Genomic DNA, 23017 nt, shown 5'->3' with positions numbered 1-23017 from the left:
TCTTCCAGCCGAGCCTCCTCATTCTCAGCACAGGAGGGCACGCAGACCAGCTCGAGTGGCAAGTTTCTAGCTGCGCGTGTGTCTTGTGTTCTCCTTAGGGAAACTCTAAGCTCCAAAGGGCAGAGGCCAGGGGTTATGCTTCTTTTATATGTCCCCATGGTGTTTGTACAATGCCGAGGCCATGGATTTACAGCCACACACATTTACAATTCACAAGAAACCCCCAAATGCTTATATACACACAGAGATACACATACGTGTCAATTGCTCTAGACATACCAGTGGGCAGCATAGATCAAATCCAGCTGGGAAACATTTGTGGAGGGCACTTGCACATATAACCCCATATTTTGATGTTCTAAGAGTTCATGATTAAAGAAAACTGAATGCTTCCCAGGAAATCCTGTGTAAAGGGAATCAGAAAGCCAGATTCTTAAGATAAAGTCTCCCCCGCTGTGGGTTATATTATGGGGCTAGGGTCTAGTCACGGTGGTGAAGAAATGGCCCAGGCTTTCCCATCTGAAGATGCTGCTCCCATGCTGGGAATCCTGAGCTTTATGTTTACATCTTGCTAGCATCCTTTCCTCTTCTCCTTCCTTGTTAGGTGAGTAAAGTATGGTAGGCGGAGGTGGCTAAATGTCAGTTGTTAATGTTGGTATTTTCAGATTCTGTTTGCATCCCCCCAAAACCATTTACTTTAAAGAAATCAAATAGACAACTGTGTGGTGACAACATTAACATTTATTTGCAAAGGGCATCATGAAGACTCATTGGGAAACCATGACTAATAATCCTAAAGAACGATCTTGCTAAGAGTTCTTCTTCCTACAATCCACCCCCCCAACCCCTAGCCTCTTTCCCCTTCCTTAAAATAAAACTAATTTGATTCAATGAGTTTAAAATACAGAACACTGCCACAGGCACTAATTCTGCACTCCCATGTAAATAATTCAGCTGTTATGTACATATATTGCCAACTATGAACTACACTACACACACACGTGTGCAGGTGGGCACATAACACTCTCAGCCAGGTCACGAAGGTCCGAGTGGACACAGACACGTTACAATCTGTGCAATGCTGCGGCATTCGTGGATTTGCCACTCTGCACTCCACGGGCCAGAATCGACATTCATGGAGGAATTGCTCAGAAGGGGAAGGTGACCGCCCGAGGCCCCAAGGTCCTCTGAAGGAGAAAAAACCCGGCCAACCCGGCCAATGCTAAAGGAGAGCACAGAAAACTGCCTTCTGACTCGAACAGGCCACAGAGCCCTGCTCACAGTCCCCACCTCCTCCCCACTTCCCCAGCTGGCCAGGCCCAATCTTCAGACCTAGGGTCACTCTAACCAGAAGATTTCTAGGGAATGAAGAGGCAGCACAGGGCCCTAAACCTCCTCAGACACCAGGAAGACCCCTTGTTTCAGGAGGATGTGCCTTCCAGGGTCTGTGGGTTAGGGGAAGCAGGCATGACCTCTCTGATGAGTTGTCCTCCCTGTCTACCTTTAAGCTTAACGCTCAGCCTTACACACAGGTCTAGTCCTTTCCCACAGACCCCCATAGGCCAGCTGCCATTTTATGGTCACAGAGAAGGATTGGGAGAAATGCCCTCGCTTCTCGGTGACACTCTCTGTGCCCAGGACAGAAGGCCTGGGGACCGCGTAATAGCAACTGGAAGCTATCATGACCCAGGGGCCCCCCAGGGAAGCCCACAAGTCTGGTCTTTGAACTGTTGAACGGTACCCCAAGACTGCTGTGACTCTTAGGCAGACTGAAACACGTCCTATGGGACCCAGGACACCCAGGGCAAAGGGCAGCATGTATATGTCCCTCATACTTCTCAAGTACTGTAGGTGGTCCCAGTCCCACCTTTTCACTGCTCATCCGTTTATACTTGTATAGGAGGCTGGACAGAAGACAGCCTCTGAGTGAGGGCTATTCTAATTCTTCTCACCTGTTTGGGCTCTTTCTTTGGTGAGGAGGCATCTAGGAGTCAAGAAACCACTTATCTCTGCTTTTCAGAGAGAGGAAAATGGGCACAGGGCACTGGGGACCCCACTGCAAGGGAAACAAGGAGCCTCCAGCATCATATCGGTGCTTTCTGCTGACCGGCTTCTTATCCACTTACATGACTCAACCAAATTAATAGAACTTCAAATCTCAAATACATTCATGCCTTGAGTGCTAACCAAACCTACCCCTTGGGCATGAAGCAAGAGTCCTCAGCGGCTCTGGGGAGCAGCTGGTTTGGATGGGCTTGGTGGCTTACAATCAGAACAGAGACAGGTGGCCAAAAGGGTCGGTCATGTGACAAAGGACTGCCAGACGCCAGAGGGCTTGGAAGGCAGTAAGCAGTGGTTCTAAGCCAAGGGTCTGAGCGCCCCCCACACTCTGCTTTGCCTCTCTCCTTGAGCCTGCGGGAAGAGTGTGTGTGTGTGTGTGTGTGTGTGTGTGTAGGACGCTGCTGTGTTGACCAAGTAATTGTCTGAGTTAACAGTCACCTTACACTTTCTGACTCTGAGGCATGTTTGGCTAGAATCTAGGTTCTGCTTCATGTCAGCAGGCAATCCAATATTCCAGTGAGTGTAAGTTTTTAAACTGAAACTGAGAAGAGAGCACTCGAGAAATGGCTAGTTCTCCAAAAGAAGCACCTCTCTGCTAAGCAGCCGTGATGTAAAGAAAGGCCTGCTTCAGACAGATACAGGGTTGAGTGTAGGAAGAATGAGAGCCCTGTACCTTTTTCTTCACTCTATTCCCAGGGTGGGGGAGAGGGGGAGGCATCTGAGTGGGACTACCGATCTCTGGTTCTGGGGCTGGCTCTAGAAAGAGGCTCTGGGGTCGCGACGCCCAAGCCCCAGGACCAGGTCCCCAAAGAGCAGTGCTCAGGGTGCAGCTGTCATGGGGTAGACCCTAAAGTCAAGTAGACACGAGAAAGAAACCAGGTTTCTCATCAAAGTCAAGTAGGGGATAAAGATGGAAAGATCCAGTAAGGGAAGACATGTTTGTGGCTCAAGATTGAGATTTTTCTCTCAAGTTTTTTCCAAAGGTTATTTGCCTTCACATTTTATTTTAAACTTTGTTTCCTAATAAAGAGATAGTAAGGTAAAGAGAAATCTAAGTTCATGCTTATAAATTTGGGTTGAGCATTAGCCAAGAGTCATAGAACCCAGCCAAAAGCTGTGGGGGTGGGGTGCGGGTGGGGCGCAGGAGCCAGGCTCCTTGGGCCTTGAAATCATGCAGGCTGTCTGGAAGCCACAGGCCCACAGCACAGGGGCACCGACCAAGGGTAGAAACTACGGGAACGGGAGTCAGATAGCCCCCTCCACCCAAACCGTTTATTGCACATGTAATGGGAAAGTACATATGTTAAGGTTTTCCCAGTTTGGGAAAATACAGATTTGTCCTACTAATCAGGCTTTCATCGTGTGTCTGCACAGGGCTGTGTGCACGGGTGTGACCGGAGAGTGGCCCGAGAAGCTTGCCCTCCCCTTAGCAGAAACATCTTGCTTCTGACCCTTCCCCGCACTGCCTAAAATTGTACCCTCAAAAGGGTTTCCTTTGGGTCAAGAAATCTACTCACCCTCCCTCTTTTTAAAAAACAAATTCTCCAGGGAGGGATCATCTGACCATTCACACCTTACTGTGAGTTACATCGGCTCAGAAAAGTTAGGGGACGTTTGCCTGGAAGAGAAGAAAAGGGCTATTTTGGACCATGGGGTTCTGCCGCTGGAGGGGGCCCAGGAGACTCTGGAGGCACAAAGGCCCCTGGAGGGAGGATGGGTGGGGGAGGTGGGGGGGGGAGCACAGCGGCCTACCAGCTCTGCAGCAGCCCCTCCTCTGCACACGGATGGCACTCAGGGAAAATGGAAACCCAGAGCCCAAAGGGGTCTCTACTGCCTCTCCCCAAGCCTCAAGCTTTGCCAGCTGGCAGTGATGATGTCCTGACTTCATCCAAAGAGTGAAGAGATCATTCCAGTATTAGGTGCTGGATCCTTCTTTCCTTGAACGAAATATCCACTAGGTTGACTCCTGACGTCCTTGAGATGCAAAGTACTACTCCCCATAACCCCCTCCCCCGCCCCTTCTCCAGGCCAGGCTGGGAGCTTCTCCCAAAGAAAGTGATGTGGGCAGGCCTGCAGGCCCTTGCGGCTCCTCTCATGCCATGCAGAACCAGATCTTCTTGAACCAGATTCTCTCGTTCTGCCCTCCCGCAACCCAGAGGCTGTAGAAACATGCTAGGATCCTCAGGAAGAAAGGCATCAGAGAGAGAAAGCTTCACTCAGAGAAACATCTGGAAGGGAGAGGGCCACAGGTGGACCCAACAAGCTCCCTCTGAACGAAGGAAGTGAGAAGATGCCACAGAGGGCGTGACTGCGCCCACTTCCGCCCGCCCGCTCCTCTACAGGAGGCAGGCCGAGCCTGGGGAGGGGCAGCCCTCTCTGTGGGCAGCCTGCCGCCCTTCTTTTTCATCCTTTCCTGCCCCATGTGGAAGGGCTCCTGTTGGAAGGACTCCTGTTGGAAGGGCTCGATATGAACTAACACTAGAAAGATTCACAAGGACACAACTGACGGCGTGAGCAGGAGAGTGGAAGGGACACCCAGAGGCCGGAGGCCTCCGGGCTGAGGGGAGGGAATACTCTGGAAGAGCTCAGCCATCTTCCAGCCTCGTATGCCACCACTTTCCAGGAGGAGCTGGGAGCCTTGCCCCCGCTTCCTCTGGACTGCAGTCTGTGCCTTCCTCTGCCTGACCCTGGCTCTGTCTAGTTCCCTCCCGGGGGACTGGCGGCTCTGCTCCCCGGACCCGGACCCGTCCCCATGAGAGCCCTTGCCATGCTACACCAAGGAGGAGCTTCTGGAGACTCCAGCCTCCCTCTGAAAAGACCCCCATGGCACCCGGCTCCAGGCTGACACAAAGGAGGAAACAAAGGGCAGGTGGGATGCTTATTGGCCCCAGAGGGGCAGGAGGCTGATCTCCCTCAGGGAAGACAAGGAGGAAGCGGGAGGGCCGGGAGGGCCCCCTCCGCCACTCCATTTTGCTTAGCTGGGGAGGTGCTTGCCAACCAAGGTGCATTTTCTCTGAGATCCCAGTTCGATTCCCATGTCCCAGGGGTGGGTTGTGAGGGCGAGCCCCTCCCTCAGACCCCACCCCTCCGAGGAGCTCTGTCTTTTGGCATTCAGTATACGCACAGATCCGGAAACTTCATCTCGTAGACAGGGATGGAGTGGTTCTGAGGCTGGCCATAGGCTGCGGTGATGGTGCCTGACGGGCTCGGCGGGGGGCTGAGGCAGGGACACACGGAGGACAAAGGCATGAGAAGCGGGTTCTGGGTCCCAACCCATGCAGTCAAAAGGAGTAGCTGATTTGGGTTTTTCTTCGCACAGGGACCAGAGACTGTCACTCCATGGGTTCCTAGGTTTCAAGTTCTAGGATCTAACCTGAAGTCTAGTTTTACTGAAGGCTTTTTTACAGCGACATCATTGTTTTAGGAAGTACCAGCCCTGGACCCTGGGGCCCCTGGCTCTTTGTGGGGTTCACTGAGCTGTCTCGATTTCCTTGTCTGGGAGAGCTGGCGGCTGACTGCAGCCCTGGAGACAGAGGCTGCAGACAGGGAGGCCTGGAGACAGGGGTGAGAGGGAGGACTTGGGAGCAGGGGGCCCTGCCCAGGGCTGCCACTTACCGGATGGTGATTTCAAAGATCTGATTGAGTTTGCTCTGCAGCAGTGATGCCTAGACACAAACAGAAGGAAGTGAGCTGGGGGCTCCCTCGCACCCGTGCTGGCTCTTGGGAGCCCACCCGTCCAGAGTCCCGTCTTAGGAAGGGAACTGGTGTGAGCTCATCGACAGCACTTATCTGCGGATCCTGGCCGCGGTTTCAGATCAGGGAGGGCCACCCAACAAAGGCACAGAGGCCAGGACCACCAGAAGGACCTCAGCAGGCAGTCCCTTAAGGGGCCGAGTTTCTCCGAGCAGGGCAGTAAGGCTTGGTGGGCATATTGTCAGGAGGCTCAGAGCTGGTTTCAGACTTTCCTTTAACTCCAAGGAGCAGCTGTGCACAGTTGGATTAGGGAGGATGCTGTCTCCGGTCCCGTCTGGCTCCAACTAAGCCCACGTGCACAGACAGTGAGGCTGTGTACGTGTTCAGGGATGGACCTCAACTCTGAGCTCATGAAACCAGCAGCACCTGCCTCTGGAGACGGGTCTGAGGTTAGAATAACATAGGCCCAGAAAAATCTATATGTATCTGCATAAACAATTATGTTATTATTATGTATTGTGATATACTAGAAATATATGACACATTATATGTAACGGGAAAGAAAATAACATGTATTTTTACTGAGAGGAAAAATTACAATAAAATAGAAGTTATTTGTGGATTCTGGATGCTTACAGTTATGTTTCACTGTCACTAAGATGGCCACTGTGAGTAACAAATCCTGGCCTATGGTCAATTCCAAGAAAAGTCTGTGCTCTTCCCTTAAGTACAGACGTAGACATGAGTCCTTCTTTTTACTTATCTGGCATCTTCTCTTTCCAATCTCTTTTCCAGGGCCAGGCTGTTCCACTTCCCCTGCTGGGGTCCCCTGGTTGGAAGCGGAACCCTGTGTTGCAAATGTTGGCCATCTCTCTTAAGCCACGGCTCCTTTCCCCACCACTCCATGACGAGCTGAGCATAAAGGCACCAGCCTCACAGAGTTGTCATGAGAATGACATAAGCTAATAAATGGAAGATGCTCGGGTGTGTGCCTAAGTGCTAGTTGCCTACTTGCTATTATAAGTTTTACAGTCTGCTTGACACAGGAGCTCCTGAGGTCAGGACTTCTTCCCTACATGGAGATTGTGAGGTTTAAAGGAGTGTATGGCTAATAGCCAAGGCTTTTGGTTTGGGGGGAAACAATGTAGTGCCAGGGCATTGTTGGGGGGACTGAATCTCTAATTTCTGGGTAACAAAAGTGCCAAGGTCTCCTAGACACTCAGTTCCATCCTGGACCTAAAGCCAGTATCTGTTCTTTCCCCAAAGACTTACCCCTGTTGTGCCTCACTCACCCGGGCCCCGCAGTGTGCCGCAATCTCCTCAAAGGGTGCCTTCTGGAACTTCTCCACCACTTGTCGCCGCCGTTCACGTTCCTGCTCCTCGACCGCCACACTGTCCACTGTGGTACAGAGAGCCGAGTCAGCCCCTAGGTCCTGCTCCGCTGATGTGGGGGCAAGGGCTGGAGATGGGGGAAGATGGGCGGACCCCTCCAGGGGAGCACTGTCTGTGATCGTGGCTCAGGCTCTGCCTTCTGCTGGTGGGCAGGGTGATAGCGGGGCATGGAGGGAGGGTGCCATTATTTGGCCCACGAGGTCTAGATCTTTTCCTGATTCAGCCTGAGAGCTCAGCCACTTTCCTCACGAAAGAGTTTGAGAACTAGGTAAGTGGACCCTTAAGCTGGGCTTTTAAAGCCCTGAGTGGCATTACCACTTGGACTCTCAAAGGGAGTTCCTGGAACAAGACGTACTCTGGTGATAATTTGAAAGGGACATCAACAATGGAAAAGCCAGACAGGTCACAAGAGGCAATACAAAGTTAGGTCCCTATGGCCCAGCAGTCCGAGGCTGTCTAGTTCGAGGCTTCTACATATTCCTTTTAGTATCCAAAATGAGTCGGCAAAAATGAAGATGGTCAAGTACGTTCACACTTTATGCACATTCAGAAAGAATACCCTCAAAGACAACAAAAATTAAAACCGTTTGGCATTTGAGAGTAATTTATTATCAGTTCTGGGAAAAATTCTCTCATTTGGAATACTGCATCGCCCAATAATCCAGATAAATGAGGTACTACATTTTAAGATCTATTGCCAATAAATATCAATTGATTTGCTTTTAATATCTTTCATTGGTCCGCCCGTTCTTCTGTAACACAACCCACCAAAAAATAGTCAAAGTGTTTATACAAAATTGTTTTTTCCCTAACTGGCTGCAACCCTCAATTGATTACTTTTTTTTTTTAAGTTTATTTATTTTGAGAGAGAGCGAGCGAGCAAGCAAGGGAGGGGCAGAGAGAGAGGGAGAGAGAATCCCAAGCGGGCTCTGAGCTGTTAGCGCAAAGCCCTGTGGCAGGACTCAGTCTTACAAACCACAAGATCGTGGCCTGAGCCGAAACCAAGAGTGGGACGCTTAACTGACTAGGCCACCCAGGCACCCCTCCGCTGATTACTTTTACAGGCAGCGAGCTGTCAGTAGAGAAAGGGTGGCTTGACGTGGATATGCTGGGCAGCACTACCGATCCCCATCCGGAAAGCAGAATTGATAATTGCAGCTTTGTAGTTGTTGGGAGTTTAGGGGAAGCCGCCGGCCTCCCTGTACCTCTGGGCTGAATCCTGCATCAGGCTGCCCACACCCACGCCTCCCTCCAGGACCCAGCCCCAGCATCCCCTCCAACTTACCGATGGCCTTCTTTAGCGTCTCATAGGTGATCTCCTCGGCAGGCACTCGCTGAGGGAGAAGGAACAGAAGTGTTCAGAAAAGGGGGTTGGAGGTATGGGAGGCAGCCTTGGCTTCCTCAGTTATCTGGCATCCCCTTTGCTTCTCAAAAGACCATCCCGATGGGGGGAAACGCCCCCAGGACACCACCTGCTCACCAGGGTCCCCGAAGCTCCTCACGCAGGCAGGCGCAGAGCTCCCCACTGAAGGACAGAGCTGCAGTGAGATGGAGGGGGAAGGTCCCTTCCTCCTCAGAGTGCTGAGAATCACCTAAAAGAACTCGCCGCCCTCACCCCTAGCTGGTCGCATTAAGCCCCGTGGGAAGAAAACACTGCCAAACTCAAAAAAATCTGAGAACGTAACAGAAAATATTGGCAGCGAGAGGAAGCAGTTGGCAAATATCTCAAATGTAAATTTCAAGAACTGGATAACACTTTTGAAGGCTTAGGATATAAAATTATCTTCCGAGGTGATTTGAGTATTTACTAAAGGTAAGACATGCTGGGGCTGGTCCAAGGACCTGGGTCCCAGGATCTCAGTCCTCAAAGAGCCTGTTAAAGGAGGTGGCAAATAATGAACCCAAAGAAGGATTACCCCAGGGATCGTCGCCTCAGGCCAGAGGCTGAAAGTCATGAAACGTTTGTACTAAGTCCCAGGTAGTCCCCACTAGACTCTGAGCTGCTCGAGGCGGGCCCCACGATTCACTCATCTCCCATCACTTAAACATAACATTAAGTGGAAGAAAGAGACACCGAAGAGAATGACTTCACTGACACAGAGGTCAGGAAGTGACCTGAGACAGGCTAGTGGCTCCCTTTGCGAAGGGGGTCTCTTGGGCAATGACAATGTTCTATTCCCTGATCTGGGTGTGATTGCACGGATACATTCCTTGTGTGAAGATTCACTGAGCTACTGTATTTTTCTGATTTGTTTAGTGTTCAGTGGAGGCTGGAAAAGCCAGAGATGTACATATTGGGATACAGTCATTTAGGAAATATTCAGTGAACACTGAGTCTGTGCAGGACTCTTGGCTGGTCCCTCAGTAGAAATGGCACAATCTGTTAGCTCGGGAATTACGAGCCAGAGACAGGTGTGCCATCGCTCACTCTCAGGAGTCATCCTCCCTGCACATCCATCCACGCAGCCACTCAGCACTGACCAACATGTGAGGTGCTAGGGAACTGGGTGGTGGCAACAGAGAAAAGGAAGGTCACTGGTTAAGGGCAGGTAGAGAGAGGCTTATGGAGAAAACAGGACACAAGCTGGGCACGGAGGAGTGGGTGGCTCATGAGAACAAAGGTGCGGAGGAAGGGACTCACACAGAGGATTACAGCAAAGACCGGCAGCTGAAGGGGACCACGTGGGGGAGACCAAGCGGACCAGCCCCAGGGGCACAGTGGCTTCTGCCAGAGAGGAGAGGGAAGTAACATGATCCAGTAGGACCAGTCCAGACTATAAATGGCTCTGAATGCCAGGTACTGGGTTTGGGGCTTGACTAAACGTGCATTTATTGATCAGCTGCTATGAACTTGGCATAGAAGGCTACAGGGAGCCAGCACAGGATTCAGGTGGGGCATGGTGCGCTGAAGGTGGAAAGGAGGGTAGCCTGGCAGAAGGTCATGGGGTGGAGGCCCCCACACCCCTGCTTCAGCTACCAAGTCACCCCCCGAGCTAGGTGGACTCTCCAGGAGGGAAAGGGACCCATTCTGGTGGCCCAGGCGACATTAGAGAGCAGGAAGCTCTGTACACATGCCAGCATTTCTCCTTCCACCTCGCTTTACTCCTCGATTCCCGAGGCTCTGTTAACTTCCGGGAAGGGAGAACCACAACTCTGGAGGAAACAGCAGCCAGCTCATGCTGTGGTCCTGACACATTTGAGGCTCCCTGTCCTGCAGAGCCAGAGGCCTTGGAGGACACTTGGTTCAGCCTCATTCCCCTCTTCCAATTAGTGTGAGTCAGAGCCTCCTTCCTTCCATAGGAAAGTTCCAGACGAGTGCCCCAATGAGAGAAGAGTTGAGAAAGCAGCTGAGGGCATAGAGGGAGGCTCGATCTGGGCCCCAGTGACTTCTCCTTGCTCCAGTGCATCTGAGGAAAGGCTCAGCCGTGTCCTCCATGGCTACACCAGGCCCAAGGGGCAGAAGGCATACCACCACCCCCCCCCCCACCCAAACTGTCCTGGCCTACCCCACCCCCAATGAACATCCTCCTCGCTTCTCACTGAAGCTTCCCCATGTCTCCGTCAATTCCCTTAATGGCAGGAGACACCATTAAACACAAGTGTATTTTGTCTTACGGCTTCACCTCCCTCATGACCCCTTTCTCTCCCCCTCTGCCCCTCTCCTATTTTCGTCTCTTCTGCAGAAGTTGGGTATTTTCATTGTGATTCCTTCCTCTCGCTGACTCATGGGCACATCTGCTTTATTTTCTCAGGTAGAGGAAGTAAGGGCAGGGGAGATGCCACAAGTTATTTCGAACAGAAGTTAGATATTCACAGCCCCCAAGAGATGGTGGAGGAGACATCTTGAAGCTGCAACTTGGTCTTTAAAAAAGCACCTCTATTGATCGATCTGGAAGAAACACCATGAAAACTATTCTCACCCCCATCTCTCCTATTAGGCCTTCCAATATCCAACATGGTGCATGTCTGCCTCCATTGGAAATGGGGAATAACTACCAGAAAGCCTTTCAAGAGTGATTTGTGTGACATTGTCATGGGAGTGTGCGACCGGGGGTGGGGGGGCGCACATGTAATTTTTCCAGATGGAAAGGTCTATGACATATATGATGAGTCAGTAAGAAAATGGGATATTTGAGAAATTTGCTTTCCCTGCAACTTTAAATGGGTTATGCAGTTAAGGAAGCCTGGAACATGGAGCATCTGATTGCATAGGAAGCAAGAGCAGGTCTCCTCCCCTTGGGATGCAGGACAATATATCAAGAAGAGGACACTCACCTCCTCCTTCTCTGGGCTGTTCCTAGATTCCACCTCCACCTGCAGGGAAATGGTTTCTCCAATGCTCTTCCTCTTGGATAAGCGATCCTCATCTGGGAAAGGGAAGCCCAGACGCTAGAGTTCCCAGGGCTCAGAGTGAACCAGGATCACACCTCTAGCACCATCTCCCCCGCCCCCACCTTTGCCTGGCCCACGGTCCTCTGAGGGCTCAGTATACACCAAGGCGACAGCTGGTTTATCGAAGGCTGCCGGCCGCCTCTGCTCATCTTAGGGTGGTGGGTTTAGTTCTTCGTGGCTAAGATTTTGAAATCATCAATGAGCACAAAGAAGCTGCTCATGACCAGAGAGCACATGTCACCTGGAGTAAGTGTCATCCACTCACAGCGCAAGTAGCTAGCTGTCACTGGTGAAGCACTTGCTAAAGTACATTTGCCTTTATTGTTTCATGCACGTCTCACACCAACCCTCTAAGGCAGGTGTGGTTAATCCCAATTTTATAGTCAAGGAACCCGAAACCCAGAGATGCCAGGAGACTTGTGTAAGATTTTTCAGGAAGTGAGCTGCAGAGAACTGGGTCTCTGATTCTATACCACAGCCCATGTGGGCACTTTCCGGCTCAATGGGGCCTCTCTCAGCCACAGGCCAGCCTATCTCATGGGCCACGTTCCCCAGGGATCCTGCCCTGAGGAGAAGAGGCTGGGGAATCAAGAGGATCTCACTGTGTCTTTCAGCTCTTGGGTGACACGCAAGGTGCCGGGGAGGCGACCTACGGACACACAAGTCCCTCACTCTCAGGACCCTTCCTGGTGGGGAAGAGGCAGAGGCAGGCTTGGAAGTCCTCGCACGGGGCTCCTACCTGTCAGCTGAGGGATGTAGGGCAGGCAAAGCCTGTCTGAATTGTAGCCGCTGCCCCCCAGGACTTCACTGATCTTGCTCTGGCGGAAGAGGAGCTCAATCACTACTCCATCAAGATTTTGAGACAACCTGGGAGCCAAAGAAGGAAAGAGGCAACCAGAGTGATTTCCTAATGACTCTCCTTGTTACACAAGGAACATCCATCATACAAAATGACAGGGAAGCAGAAGGAAAAGAAAACCACCCATAGTCCCACCCTTCAGAGACAACATCATTACATGTTGTGCAGAATCCCTCAGCCACGTACTTGTATGCACACACACACACACACACACACACACACCACCCCACCCCCTAAGTTCCTGTTCTGTGATCGATTTTATCCACCGATTACACAGCACCTGTTTCCCATTAACTTTTCTTCCAAAACATTGCGGTGGAAAGGCCACGGTCCATAAAGCTATATTAATAATATCATAAAACCCTATTGTTGGACATTTTGTTTTTTCCCAGTATTTTCCTTGAGTTCCTCTGAGGCTCAGGTGACGCTGGCCCACAGACTTCAGTCCCAGAACGCCACCTAGATCGATCCAGTGTCTTGTAGGAACGGCTCCTCCAAGATGCACGTCCCATGGGCTTGGGCGAGGCTCCCAGAGGGCATGTCACATACTCTATCGCACAACCCACCGACATGGCTCGAGGCGTGGATTACGGCCACGTGAGGAAGGCCACACTTGACCCAGGACTTCTGGGCCACAGGCAGGGTCCACTTTCAGCCCTTGAGCCCATAGAGGCCTCAGCTCCTGGCTTCGGACCCCTTACCCTCTACTCAGCTACCTTGGGTGTCCTTGATCATGTCCCAAGTATGCTCCTCACCTAGGCCTCTCCACAAACACGTCCTCAGGGAGCATGTACGGAGCCTCTTTCTTCCTGGTCTCTATCACCTGGAGTTGGGAGGAAATCACATGAGAGCTGGGTTTGCCAGGGAGGGGGAGCTCTGCATAGGCAAATGACGGCGCTCTCCCTCCAAGCAGTTGCTTCCTCCAGCAAACTCCCTGGCGGAGCCCTTTACCGATAGGCTCCTGAGGGATAAACTCAGATCCACAGGGGTCCTCAGGGCAGGCAGACTGCTCAGGCTATCCCCAATGACACATGACATATATGCATTAAGTGTCCTGCAAATGCAGGTGCTTAGCCCCCCAAGGGACTGCGGTTTCTGGCTCCTGTGCCCTACTTCCGCTTTCTATGTGAACAGGAAAAGGGAGGATAAGTCATACCATCCCCCCCAACCCAGGTGTACTGCAAAAACATCCTGAGGGACAGTCACAGGAGGAGTTTCCCTCAGTACCCTTTGCAAATTTTTGACGGGAAAGGTGGAAGTTACCAAGACGCAAGCAGGGGGAGGATGGCAGGTGCACAAGTCTGTGCAGGAGGCGAGGAAGCCACGATGCTGCTATTTTAATGAAGAGGATGTCAGGGCATTGCCTTTCCTGCACCCCCTCATTGGCCCATGCTGGGTGGCACAGTGACACAGCACCCTCCCCCATCCCCCCAGCACCCCCAAGCCAGCTGAGACTGGAGGTTTCCCATTTTCTTTCATTTTGCTAGTGTATTTTAAAGTTAATCGTAGACACTATCCCATTCCACCTATAAATACTACAGTGGTTTTTATTATTGTGGTTTGCTTTCCTTATTTTGTTTTATTTTTTTTTTAAGTTTATTTTGAGAGAGAAAGCAAGGTAGGGGCAGAGAGAGAGAGGGGAGAGAGAGAATCCCAAGCAGGCTCTGCACCGTCAGCACAGAGCCCGATGTGGGGCTCGATCTCACAAACTGTGAGATCATGACCTGGGCTGAAATCAAGAGTTCAACGCTTAAACAGCTGAGCCACCCAGGCATCCCTGTTGGTTTGTTTTTAAATTTTTATTTTATTTTATTTTATTTTTTAGAGAGAGAGCCCATGAGTAGGGGAGGGAGAGAAGGGGGTGGGGGTGGGGGAGAAAATCCCAAGCAGGTGCCACACTCAGTGTGGAGCCCGATGTGGGGCTCAAACTCACAACCCTGAGATCATGACCTTAGCTGAAATCAAGTCGGGCGCTGAACTGAGGCACACAGGCACCTCTTGTTGTTGTTGTTGTTGTTGTTGTTGTTAAGTAGGCTCCAATGCAGGGTTTAAACTCACGATCCTGAGATCAAGACCTGGGCTGTGATCAAGAGTCGGATGCTCAACTGACTGAGCCACCCAGGTGCCCCAATACTTCAGTGTTTTAAAATGTCTTTTGGGGACAAATGAGAACATGTGATTATAGATTGGGTATTAGATAGCACCAAGGCAGTACCGATAACTTAATCAGGTATGTTAATAGCATGGCAATGATGTTGGAAGGTGTCCATATTTTCTTGAGGCACAATGCTGATATATGTAGGGGTGAAAGGACATGATAGCTGAGATTTGCTTTAAAATAAGAAAAAGAAAACAAGATAGATGAAGCAAACATGGGAAAACCTTCATAACTCTTTAATCTGCATGGTTCTACTCACACTGCTTTTGTGATATTTGAAAACTTTCAGAATAAAACTTTTCTAAAAAGTAGTTTCAGGGGCATCTGGGTAGCTCAGTCAGTTAAGTGACCAACTTCAGCTCAGGTCATGATCTCACAGTCTGTGAGTTCGAGCCCCACGTCAGGCTCTGTGCTGACAGCTCAGAGCCTGGACCCTGCTTCAGATTTTCTGTCTCCCTGGCTCTCTGCCCCTTCCCCGCTCATGCCTTGTCTCTCTTCATCTCTCAAAATAAAGAAATGTTAAAAAAATTTTTTAAAGTAGTTTTAGTCCCAAATCACATGAGAGGCATGTGTACCTATGTCTCTGGGAGTGAGGGCAGCACAGAGGGACAGGAAGTCAAGGTGGGCAGGTAGCAGCAGGTGAGGAAGGGGTATAGGTTCTTGCCTGTGGCCGACCCCACCATGCTATGTCATGTTACCCAGGAGGAAATGCTGCTTCTAGTAACTCCTCACTGTCCCTAGTTCTTCCGTCAACTCTTCCTCAATGCCTGGACTGAGCACAGGGCTTATACAATTAAGGAAAAGTTATTCTGGGGAAACCCAGGGTTGAGGGGCTCCTGAGCTGTCGGGGTCACAAGGACACCAACCTCATGGATGTGCTGGCAGAAGGCAGGTACTGTTGTGAGCTGGCTGATGAGGTTCAGGTAGGCTGCACCCAGTGCGTAGAGGGCACAGCGGTTGTATACAGGCAGGTTCTCTTCATTGACCTGGGCCACATCCTGTGGCAACACAGAGGGGCCCTGGAGTTTCTTAACTGACAAATTATACCGGTGCCCCCCTTCCCCCAACCTCCCCCAACCTTCTTTACAGATGGCCCATTTCTCTAGACTAAGCCTTTTCCAGCATTTTCCCCATAACTTGCTGGGAGACAGAAGTCATCCTCATTACAGCTGAAGTGAATCATCCCTAGAACGATCCATGAGCTGGAGGCTCATAAGTACTTGAGTAGAGGGGTATTGACTTCATTCTCCACTTGGCAGTTCCAGCTTTGGTGACCTTGACTGTCCAAACCTTCATCATTAATCCTACCTCTAGGATGCTGTGTCCTTCAATATAGACCTTGAATGATTCTTGGGGGACCGGACTGGATTGCTAAACTGGGTCCATATGTTAAGTTGAAAAAGAAGCAACAGTTACTAGGGATTGGGACACAAAGGAATCTCAGATTCTAGGCTGAACACCATCGTAGCAGCTGGGTTGGCCTTACAGGATTCAAGGCAGCACTGGTGGCCACCACTCAACTCCCAGATTTGCCATAATTCGTGCTCCTAGGGTGGGATACGATGCCCACCTAGCTGCAGGACCTCGGAGACCCTGGTCTTTTGAGGTCTGGGACCCACCCCAGATCCCAGCATCGTTGACAGTATACTTCCACCCAGAAAGACTCTGCAAGTCTGGAGCCCTCTGTGGTGAATCATGGCTCTCTTAAGAGTCGTGATGGAGCCTTGTCGAGTCTCCAGGTCCCAGGGCTTGGGGGTAGAACTAGGAACATGTATTTTTAATAAACGCTATGGTAATTCTGAGGCACAGCCAGGCTTGGGGATCAGACGATCTTTAGACAAAGTTTGTTTTGGGATCACGTGGAGCTTATATGAGCGCCCTCTTGATAGTCCTTGGGGTCTCATTCGGACCTTGTGAGACTCAAAACACTAGGGGCTAAAGGGTGTTTTTGAAAGACCCCATTCCCTGGGTCTCCTTTAGCCTGAGCCATGACTGAAGCACTCTTTGGTGGTTTCCCGAACAGAACCACGGCTTGTGGTCTCTGGAGGAAGGGCCAACCAAGGGTGCCATATTCCCGGGCTCGGGGATCGCTGTTGAGCCACTTCTACTTGGTGCTGTCATGAGTGCTTGGCCCAAACCGGTCCCCTGCCCTGATCCCAACCCCTATGCGCTGCCCACACCAGGTCCCACCTGAACAGCCAGCACCAGGCGGATGAGGTCCACCACCACCTCCTCATTGGCCAGCTCAATGCTGATGAGGGCCAGCAAGCCGTAGAGCGCCTCGTAGTGCTTCTGTATGTTCGTCTCCTCCTTACAGCTCAGGTAGATGTGTCTGTAGAGCTGCTGGGAGTGCTGGGTGGGGGGAAGGGTAGGGGCAAGGGCACAGTGGGTGGGTGGAGAAAGGAGGGGCAAGGAGATCGGGGAGGAGGACTAATCTGCAGGCGGTGCCACAGCTGGGTGCCCCTCCCACCTCCACCCTCCGGGAAAGGATGCCTTCTCTCTCTCCCTCTTTTAAGTTTTATTTATCTAAGTAATCTCTCCGTCCAACGTGGAGCTCGAACTCATGACCCCAAGATCAAGAGTCATTCTTCCAACTGAGCCAGTCAGGCACCCCAGGGAGAGCACGGCTTTAGAGCAGACCCCAGTGGAAGCCACTGTGCAGGGGGACACGTCTAAGGAAGGGTGAGTGCAGTGAAACCAGCAACAGAAGCTGCTGCCCAAATCCAGCTGTGTGCAGAGGTCCACAGCCCAGCCCGGGACTGGCTCACCAGCAGTGCTCCTCACTCCGGCCTCAGTGTTGAGCGTGACCCTGCGGGCTTGATCCCCCGAGGGGTCAACTGGTCATCCCCACTAAGCAAACTCAAAGAGGGAGAGAGCCGGCCTGGGGACAGGGGTCAGCACTGACTTGGGGTTTGGGAGGTGGGAGTCCACAGAGCCTGGCCCACCTGGGGTTCCTTGGGCCTTACGGTCACACTTGCTAACCTTCTTCATGAAGACGGTGTCCTGTCGGGAGCACTTGTCCACTTTCAGCTTCAGGACAGAGATGTCGCTAAGGGTACTGGGAGGGGACACAAGCGGCTACTATGGGCATTGTCCTCTCACCTGGGTGTGACACTTATTGGGAGCCTTCTGCCCCATCACACACCAACTGGAGGGGAGACCCCCAAGTTCACCTGATGGTAGAGAACTTGTGGCGGTTGCCATGACGATCAATGAAACTGATGAGAATCTCCAGAACGAAGAGACGGATCTCTGCGTCCTCCATGAGGGCGGTGGACAGAAGGCGGTCGAGGAAGTTGCTGGGCAAGGCTGACATCATGTTGTTGCACTGGAAACCTGTGGATACCTGAAGGGAGCCCAGCACGGCTGCGCTCAGGAACGCTGGCCCTTTCCATGCACTGAGGAGATGGGGAGCAGCCAGCAGAAGTGGGGTTTAAAGCACCCAACCTCTCTAGCCATCACTCAGCCCAGCTCCCCTTGGCCTTCACCCTAGGCCCTGAATGCCTGCGGCAACTTTTCTGAACATGCCAACAACCACCTAGACAAGTTTTAAATTGTTAAAAATAAGCAAGGGCTGAGCACTTGGGGGGGGGGGCGGCGGCGGCGGCGGGGAACAGGGAGCCTCTGAACCTAATGTTCCAGCCGTCAGGGCTCAGCTGATGAACACCCGCCAGGAACACAGCGTTGCATTAAGAGCAAGGACAGTCGCAAAGACATGGCGAGACAGTGGAAGAACTCACAGCTGGGCTGAGGAACCAGAACCCACACAAGGTCAACAACCATTCCATTCCATCTCTTCTATGTGGCCATACTGGGGGTCTTCTGATGAAAGCCGGGGGGCATCAGTAGACACGTCACACATGATGTTGTCAAAGCATTCAAAAGCCGCAAAACGTATTTACTGCTAGGTCCATATTGGAAAATGATGCCTTTGATGACTCAGCAGGCCCTTGAGGATTTAGCAGAGCCTGGTGGCGTCAACAGTAAACATCCACTGAACGGGGGTGTGTGTGAGTGCAAACCGTCACCTTGATAAGGTGCTGGGTACAATGAAGATAATGAGAGTAAAGTCAGCAGGAATGGCAGGAGCACACAGACCGAGGAGGTAACCAGATGTGGGCGGTGTCGGCATGAAAAGCCTTTATAAAAACCTAGTGAAATGAACAGCATGGGCTAGGGAGAGGGAAGGCAAGGCATGAATGAGAGTAATTGGGCTGTGCAGATTGGCATGGCTGGAACAGAAACTGGGGCTAGGGATAAGATGACGAGTCAAGGGAGGGAAAGGTGACTGGGGATTTTTCTTTTTTTTTTTTAATTTTTTTTTTTTTTTTTAGTGCTTATTTATTTCTGAGAGACAGAGAGACAGAGCAGGAGCAGGAGAAGGGCAGAGAGAGAGGAAGACACAGAATCCAAAGCAGGCTCGGCACAGAGCCTGACGCATGGCTTGAATTCACGAGCTGTGAGATCATGACCTGGGTGGAGGTCAGATGCTTAACCGACTGAGCCACCCAGGCGCCCCGGCGACTGGGGATTTTCTGCCTTTAGTCTGAGAAGTTTGAAACCTAGAGGCACATCAGTTGTAAGCCGAGACCTACTATTTGAAAAGGAGCAACATGTGGGGAACAGTATTTCTAGAAAATTCTTGTTGTGGTTGTGTATTTATGATTGGTGAGGACAGATGGAGATAAGGGCAATGATGAGAATAATCTAGTTGTGAGATGTCCAGAGCTTAGGCAGGACTGTGCATGAGAACACCTGGGGGGCCTGTTACAAATACAGATTCCAGGACCCCACTCAGACTGAGGGCTCAAAGTTTCTAGGGAAGCTCTATATATTTTAACAAGTTGGTCACGGAGATGGCATTTGAGAGCAATGAATCTGGACTCCAGTGATGGCTGCAAGGATGTAGAGAAGAGGAATGTGAAACACTGATGAAAGGAAAGATAGTGGCTGGGAGACTGGAATGGGCACAAGTGCTGAGGGGGAAATAGGTGGAAGGGACCTAGGCAGGTATTTGGAAGGGAAAAAAAAAGGCAGGAACCAATAGATTCTAACCCAGTACAGAGACAATGCTTGAGTGACAAGGCGATCCGTAGCTGATAGGGAACCTTTGTGAAAATTTGAAACACATGCCCTGCCTGCCTTGGATGACCCAGGTCTGTGGATGCCCAGACTGCTAGTGAGTTTAACACAGGCTGGATTTCAGCCCCCTATTCACCCTTTTGATTGGGCATATTTGTGCAGTGTGCAACCTGCACAGCTGTATGTGGTAGCCTTCTGTTGGTCCCTTGGGAAGGAGCTGCCTCCTGTAGAGGCTTAGTAGGAACGGGGACAGGAGAGGCTCACCTGAAGGAGGGATTTCAGCAGCATAATCTGGGTCAGCCGGTTCCTGTTCTCTCTGTAGACCAGACACAAATACTCACCAGGATGGTGATGTGGGCAGAGACCCCACACTTGCCTGCCCAGTTCCCCTTGTGATTAGATTCTCCATGAGGCTTATCTTGTTGAGTTACTCAGGACGGTTGACTTGCAGAGCCAGGAAGCAGACCAGAGAATTAATGGCTTGCCCCAAAGGTGGGAGGCAGTTAGTGGTGGGGCAGCCTGAGGAACTGTTGTGGGGTCCAAGGATCCCACTAAGGGCTGCTGAGGGATTTGAGAGTAGAAGGAGAGAAGTGAGGGCATAGCCAGGAAAAAAAGTCAAAGTGGAGAAAGGGGTCAGCCAGAAAACACTGGAAGGGCAGCTGGGGTGGAATGTGCAAGAGAGCAAAAGGGGAGGACGGCTGGTAGGCTTACCCGGTCTTCCCCGTCTCCATGGGATGATGCAGGGAAGGCAGTGGGACCTTGCTCATGATGAAGAGTATCACTTCGGAGCGCTGATAAGTGGGCAACGTGCTGGCAAAGGAGCCTGCAGGAAAGAGACGGTGGAGGGGGTTGGCCCAGGTGAGGCCCACAGCTGCCAGGGTCTCAGATGAGGAAACTACCGCCCAGAGTGCAGCGGCTGTGTCTCTAAGGAAGAGAAGTAAGGCAAGCAGAGGGAGAAACCTAGATGACTCCAGGGGGCTCTTCCTAACTCCAGCTCCTTCACTTGTCGCCCAGGCTGCGTGCGGTTGGCTAGCGTCCCTGAGAAGGAGAGGGGAGCCAACGGTGCTAAGCCAGCAAGGCTCCGAAGTGATGGGCCCTACGAGCCGGAGGGGTGACTCTACGGTTCTCCCCTTGGCAACCACGTGCACATCCGTGGCCTTTCCCCTTTCCTCCTTCCTGCCTTTTCTCTTCCTTCTCGCCTCCCCTCCCATCGCTCCAACGGGGAAGCATCAGAGAGGCCGGCCGGGGACTGGGGTGCAGAAGAGTTCGCCGCTCTCAGCCTCTGATCTGAAGTCCAGCCCAGCAACCCACGGACATCGCTCTGTGCTCTCCCTCAGGCCAGAACCGGGCCAGGCCGTGAGCCGTGCGCGCCGCTGACCGACTCCATTTTCTCCAACGTCCGCGAATAACGCGATTTGCCCGGAGGCGCGGGTGACCCTCTTCCCAGCGCCCCAGCGCGCCGCTGGTGGAGGCCGCCGCCCGCCCCACCCAACTCGGGTCGGACCCCGCAGCGGCGCCCGGTCCCGCCCACCAGGCCCCGCCCCTCGCCGGGCCCCGCCCACTCAGGCCCCGTCCCGGGGCCCACCTATGGTCTTGATGACAGCCTCCTGGAACATGCGCTCTTCGTGCTCCTTGATGATCTTGGTGCCCAGGCTGATGGCCCCGTCGTAGCTCCCGGTCAGGGCGTAGTCGATGCTGAGCCGCAGCTGCCTCAGTAGAGTGTTGAACATCTCCAGCACCGTGGGCCCTGAGCACAGTGGGTGGGAGACGCGAGATCCAGGGCTGGAACCTTCGGCCCGTTCTCCCCTGCCCTGCGTTCCAGCCAGGGGCTTCCTCTTCCTCTGCACCCCGCCCCGGCTGCCTGCTTTCTAAGAAAACCGGCTCTGACGCCTCCCTGCGCTCCCTTGCCCTTTTCTGGAAGGGGAGGCAGCCTCCTGCCAGGGGCAGCTCTTTGTCCTTGGAGGCTTCCCGGCCCCCACACGCTGTCACCCAGGGCCCCCTTACCGACAGAGCCGGTGGCGGCGATGACGGCAGCTTCCGACAGGACCTCCACGATGCCCGCCCGCACCGTGGCCGCGCTGCGGCTGTTGGCATCCAGGTGGCTCAGGAGCTGCTGGATAACCAGGTGGGAGTGCTGCGGCTGGGGGGAGGAAGACGTGCTGGCCCCAAACAGCAACCCCCACGCGGCCTCTACGCCAGGGCAGCCCTCGACTGGGACCCAAAGGCCGGGGTGGACAAAAGTGAGGTCCTGAGGCGGGCGGGCACTGGAGGTGGTGCCCAGATACCCTGGTTCCTTCTCCTCAGTCCCTCTCCCTCGGTCCAACAGGAGCAGAGCCCGGTCCCGGTGGCCACCTGGATTGCCACGGTTGTCCTGGGCCCTTCCGCCTCAAGTGGGTCAAAAGTCAGTTTTAAAATATTGTCTTCCTTTTCCTCGTTCCCGGGTCCCAGGTTATATTGATAAGGGCCACCGTAGGCCACAGGGTTTATTTAGTCCGGTGCTGCACGAAGCGTAGCCCAATTACAGGGGGATAGTACAGAAGTTGAGAGTAAGTGTTTAGTAAGCAATGTGACAAGGCCATGCATGGCAGCCAAGTGTGGTCTGTGGGCTTGTATTTTGCATGAGTTTTTCATTTACTTTTTCTAAGAATTCTCACTAATTTATTGATCTGTGCTGTCTCAGAAAGAAAACGAAAACTGCCCTTCCTCTCAGCTAGACCGAGCAGCACGTGTAGACACCTAGGGGCTCAGGAGAAGTCACAGAGGACAGCTGGCTTTCTCCTTTGGTGCACTGTCCTGCTCCCAGAGGCGCCCTCGGCCAGGAGGACAGGCTGGACAGGGAGCCACCGTACCTGAATCGAGTACATGATGATTTTAAAGCAACGGATGGCGAACACCTTGGGTTCCCAAAGAGAATGGTTGTCCAGATGGCTGTGCAGGAGAAAACATGGGGGGACGACTGTGAAATGCAAAGCAACGTTGGGGAGGACAGACAAACTTGCCGGCAGAGCGGCCTCCGGAGAGACCCAGCCCCTCGCAGGGCTCCCCGGTAAGTGAGGAAGGGCTTGTAGGTGGCAGTGAGTGGAAGGAATGAGGGACCCCCGGGCAGTCCCACAGCAAGAGCTGGAGGCAAGCCGAGGAACAGAATTCCACCGCTGTGGACTCAGGAATGAAGCCAGGCACCCAGCTTCAGTTTTGGGGGTCTCCTACCAACTCTTGTCCCCGACAATGCACACGGCCACCGTGTGATGGCTTCTGCTGTCACGGCGCAGGGAACGCAGGCACAGACAAGGGACCGACTTAGCCACGGCACCACAACCGTAACACCTCTTTCCCCTGTCTCCGAGTCAGCAAGATGCCAGGACCCCGACCGGTTCTCTGAG

General features: G+C 52.5%; 1 protein-coding gene across 3 annotated transcripts in view; it reads right to left on the bottom strand.

Annotated features, from left to right (window-relative positions):
• Positions 1 to 721: 721 nt before the first annotated feature.
• The window catches only part of EFR3B (EFR3 homolog B), an 82768-nt gene continuing 60472 nt past the window's right edge, over positions 722 to 23017 (bottom strand). Inside the window, exons 8-23 of one of the 3 annotated variants that reach the window (XM_040496216.1) lie at positions 22487 to 22565; positions 21642 to 21777; positions 21223 to 21384; positions 20349 to 20460; positions 19902 to 19953; positions 17729 to 17901; positions 17538 to 17613; positions 16746 to 16907; positions 15422 to 15553; positions 13153 to 13220; positions 12278 to 12405; positions 11422 to 11513; positions 8432 to 8480; positions 7047 to 7153; positions 5677 to 5726; positions 722 to 5278 (exon numbers count right to left, since the gene is read on the bottom strand). In XM_040496216.1, the coding sequence (XP_040352150.1) occupies positions 5173 to 5278; positions 5677 to 5726; positions 7047 to 7153; positions 8432 to 8480; positions 11422 to 11513; positions 12278 to 12405; positions 13153 to 13220; positions 15422 to 15553; positions 16746 to 16907; positions 17538 to 17613; positions 17729 to 17901; positions 19902 to 19953; positions 20349 to 20460; positions 21223 to 21384; positions 21642 to 21777; positions 22487 to 22565 (1684 nt within the window). In that variant the 3' untranslated portion in view covers positions 722 to 5172. The remainder of the gene's footprint in view (positions 5279 to 5676; positions 5727 to 7046; positions 7154 to 8431; positions 8481 to 11421; positions 11514 to 12277; positions 12406 to 13152; positions 13221 to 15421; positions 15554 to 16745; positions 16908 to 17537; positions 17614 to 17728; positions 17902 to 19901; positions 19954 to 20348; positions 20461 to 21222; positions 21385 to 21641; positions 21778 to 22486; positions 22566 to 23017) is intronic. The other 2 variants (XM_040496218.1, XM_040496219.1) reach the window with 2 other exon arrangements.

The sequence above is a fragment of the Herpailurus yagouaroundi genome, unplaced genomic scaffold, assembly GCF_014898765.1.
Source record: "Herpailurus yagouaroundi ecotype Mexico unplaced genomic scaffold, PumYag 188, whole genome shotgun sequence".
In the NCBI taxonomy this organism is placed as follows: Eukaryota; Metazoa; Chordata; class Mammalia; order Carnivora; family Felidae; genus Herpailurus; species Herpailurus yagouaroundi.
This window is presented reverse-complemented; position numbering and strand designations above follow the sequence as displayed.